Raw genomic sequence first — 4,034 nt, 5'->3', positions numbered from 1 at the left:
TTTTACAATCTCTATGAAATACTGCGGCACAATCTATTATTTATTATTTTCAAAATTGCTTGCAGAATCAAATTTTTAAATATTTAGAAGTGTCAAACCTTATTTAACTCATCTCATCATAAATCTTAAAATGCCGTCTGTTATAAGGATCATAACTTTCTACCATATAATACATTACATTTAACCCGCCGCCTACTATAAATATTTTAAACATATCTTTTTAGAAAATCAAATTAATGTATTTATAATTTTTTTTTATCTTTTTAATCTATTAAAAATATTTATGATATTCTTTAATATATTAAATTAAACTTTTTTAAAATATTCCAAATTAAAATCTTTAAAATTTTTTTTATTGTAGTATGTAAAATTATGAATTTTAAAAAAATGATATGAAATTAAATATAAATATTCAAATAGTTATAAGGATCATAACTTATTTCAGCATATAATATATTATATTCAATCCGCCGCTTATTATAAATATTTATTTCAAAAAATCAAATTAGAGTATTTATACTTCATAAATTTTTGATCTATTAAGTATTGTTATATATATATTACTCAAATATGAATTTTTGACCCGTTAAATTTGTTCTTTCATACATTGAATAATTTATATTCGTTTTTAAAAATTCAAATCTTGGTTATGCAGAAAAAATTACTTTTTTTTTTATTATATAGATGATATACTGATTTATTTATTTATAGAAATAGAATCATATAAAAATGAGATGTGGAGTATAATGATTAATAACAAATTAATATGGTAAGTTAGATATCAAATCTTATATGTTCATTTTAGGGGGTGTTATTGGTTTATTAATTTGTAAATCCATATAGAATTTGAAAATTTCTATTAATTATGAAATCAAGATATATGGATTTTGAAATAACACGTGTTTACCCATGGATTTGAATCCTTCTATTTTTCTCTTTCAATTCCATTCAAATCTATTTAAAACATAATTTGGATTCTCAAATCCAAAAAGAAATGACTAAACGAATAACATAAGATTTTAACTAGTATTTATAAATCATGGAACCAATAACACATGATTTTAATTAAGATTTAAAATCAATGATTGAATAACAAATGATTTTTGTTTGGATTTGTAATTCCTTGTAATTCCATGAACCAATAACCCCTCCTTAATTGGTCATTCTTTTTAAAGAAATTAATAATAGATTTTCGTTCTTATAATTAAATTAAATTAATTAAATTGTATAAAATAGTATTGGACTTTTTTATCCTTATTACTCCCCAAATAATAGTATATGATTGTTTCAGAGACACATGTACCAAAATTAAATATAAAGCTATGAACACGATCATTAACATTCCCACATATACAATAAATGTTATCCGTTTGCAACTGAAGAGGCCTTTGTGAGCAATTGCTCGAATTCTTCATCAGTGCTCTTAAGCATCAATGACAATGGCAACTCTAAACCTCTCTCTTTTGATTCTAAGTGTCTTGGCTTTATCCTTTTCTCTAGGCTGAAGGCAAAATACTGTGGAAACTCCTTTAGATTCTCCAGTTTTCCTTTGATCCCACTCATGAAGTAATCCAGTTTTGGTTTGAAATTGTTCTCTATGCTGAATGTGAATAGAGCTGGACATCTAAGTATCATTCCAATCGCTTCTGCTCTCGAGTACCCTATACTCTCCAAGAATCTGACCAACAAAATCCCAATATAGATGTAACACTAAAGGTAGATTCTCTGATCTAATCACTAGTAACATTGAAGAAAGCGGCTGAAATTTTACCTAAGTTTTGGGATGAGAGTGTGTTCAACACTAGACACCAGTAAGATAGGATCTTGGTAAGCAAGAGCTTCAAGATCCTTGAAACCAAGTCTCTGCAAGTAGAAAAGAGCAGGCTTGAGCTGGTCTTCTACACTGCTAATCAGAAGCCTTGGACATTTCTTGATCACTCTTCTGAACGCATTCTCAGGGACATGGAGATCATTCGACAGGAACATGAAGACAGGGTGGAGTTCTGTTCTGACGTCGGAAGTGAGGATCTTAGGACACATCCCCAAGATTCTTGGGAGGTCATTTGGGTAGATTCCTTTTGATTGGAGGAAATGGAGGACGGATTCGATGGAGTCAAGGGAGGCTGAGCAGAGACATGGGTTGAGAGAGAGGGCTTTGCCTGAGTCAATTCCCATGAGCTCGAGACAGAGGATCTTCTCTTTCATCTGGAGGGTTACTGTCTGATCGGCTACAGAGAAGAGAGGGTGGCTATGTAGAGTGGTTTTGATGGACGTGGGTTTCGTGGATAAGATTGTGGGTTGAGATTGTTGTGGGCATGATGGTTTCTTTGGTGAAATGTAGAGAGACGAGCTCAGTGCTGCAGACATGGTGGAAAGAGATGATGTGGCCTTTGGATGGTCTGCGGAAGGAGGAGAAGAAGAAGAGTGTGGAGGTAAGGTGGGTTATTTCCACGTGGCACTATTCTCTGTTGTGATTGGTGAGATGGGATTGCAAACGTGTTTTCGTTTTTTCTAGTTTGGATAATCCAAAAACACATCCAAACACGTGGCACTCTTTCTTGTACAATGATTGGCTCAGTTGAGATTACAATCCGTCTTCAGTGTTCCAATAGTTTGATCTACTCTAGATACTTGTTCATCTGACCAAACTTGTGTGTGATCTTCTCTCGATGATCATATTATGCATAGCTTTGTGATTGGGTTCACATACTTCACTGCACGGACAAACAAATATATTATCATACGACAGAAGTGTATAAACAGAGGCAAAGTTTTTTTTGCTATGATGCACCAGAAACTAGAAACATTCTCTATTCAAATCAAAATTGGATAAAACAAGTTTCAAAATCAACACAGGAATTGCAGTTATGGAGCTCCGATGGTGAGCATCTAAACAAGCAAGTCATGAAGAGAAACAGAATCATACCATGGAAGGATCCGAGAGAAGAGCTGAGACCGCACTCGCCGAAGTTGAGGAGGATACTGTCTCTCTAATGGCTTTGGAGAGATTGAACTGTGTAAGAATGACCGGAGTTTCTTCTCCAAGTAGATCCTTGTCCGGATCCTGAAAACCCTCCATCACTATTATGTACCTACCTGTACTTACATCCCACCATCTATCACCTGCACTTTCCGTTCTCAGTAGTTACTGTCTCGACTCGGTGGCTATAATTGTTTCGCTGTCGAGCCGCGGTTTTGTTTTGAGAAATTACGTAAAGTAGACACTTTTTTAACAAATAATTTGTAAAGTAGGTAGTTTTTTTTAGAAATTAGAAGAATAGACACTTTTTTCTTTCCTCTCTAATACAACTTTCTCTCTAATTGAGATTTTAGTAAATGACTTATATATCCTTTGTTGTTTTGTTATGTAGCAAGATAAAGACAAAACTATTATTTTTTCTCTTTCTTCTTTTAACTTAAACTTAAATACTTTTATTTTGTTTTGTTTTGTTAAAAATTCTTCATAAAAAATTATTACATAAACATATTAATCTTTAAAATTTTTAAGTGAATCTAAAAAGTTCAATTTTGCTATATTTTATATTATTTTAATTTAATCTCAATCCGTCGGTGTACACAATAATGTAAAAAATGGTGTACAAATTGTAGTGTACGGCGATAATATAAAAATTAATGTATATTATTAATGTAAAAGTGGTATACAATATGTAAACAGTATACAAGGTGGTGTACAAACGACAATTGATAGAGGTGTACACGTACATAATACGATGGTGTACGGAGATAATGTAAAATATGGTGTACATAAAACGATGAGATAGTATGTCGCACCATATACCACCTCGTGTGTAGTCTACAATATCGTACATCCATCTATTTTGTACTTGTACACCACATACAAAGAAAGAACCATTTTTGTCAAGTGATAATGTATAAAACAATATTTACACAATAGTGTACGAGATTGGTGTACAGAGGAGTGTACAAACGTTAGTGTACACTACGTAGAAATGTACAAACATTATTTCAATTTAATGGTATACACCATCATATTCATTGGTGTACATGATGGT

The 4,034-nt window shown here is 32.1% G+C and overlaps 1 protein-coding gene across 1 annotated transcript; it reads right to left on the bottom strand.

The window, feature by feature from the left end:
- Positions 1 to 1,285: 1,285 nt before the first annotated feature.
- On the bottom strand, positions 1,286 to 3,115 carry LOC9298719 (transcription termination factor MTEF1, chloroplastic). The gene is made up of 3 exons (XM_002862597.2): positions 2,927 to 3,115; positions 1,772 to 2,714; positions 1,286 to 1,678 (listed from the first exon to the last, which is right to left on the bottom strand). Exons 2-3 carry the CDS (start codon positions 2,365 to 2,367, stop codon positions 1,363 to 1,365), a joined length of 912 nt encoding a protein of 303 aa, XP_002862643.1. The 5' UTR covers positions 2,368 to 2,714; positions 2,927 to 3,115; the 3' UTR covers positions 1,286 to 1,362.
- Between the last annotated feature and the right edge of the window lie 919 nt (positions 3,116 to 4,034).

This window comes from Arabidopsis lyrata, assembly GCF_000004255.2.
Source record: "Arabidopsis lyrata subsp. lyrata unplaced genomic scaffold ARALYscaffold_270, whole genome shotgun sequence".
NCBI classification, from domain to species: domain Eukaryota; kingdom Viridiplantae; phylum Streptophyta; class Magnoliopsida; order Brassicales; family Brassicaceae; genus Arabidopsis; species Arabidopsis lyrata.
The sequence above is the reverse complement of the archived record's forward strand: the minus strand, read 5'-3'. Positions and strand labels throughout refer to the sequence as shown.

Excerpts from the sequence above, each read along its gene's own strand:
- LOC9298719 (XM_002862597.2), bottom strand. The coding sequence starts at position 2,367 with ATGTCTGCAGCACTGAGCTCGTCTCTCTACATTTCACCAAAGAAACCA. Across the intron at positions 1,679-1,771 it reads ACTCTCATCCCAAAACTTAG|ATTCTTGGAGAGTATAGGGT; the intron begins GTAAAATTTCAG and ends TTTGTTGGTCAG.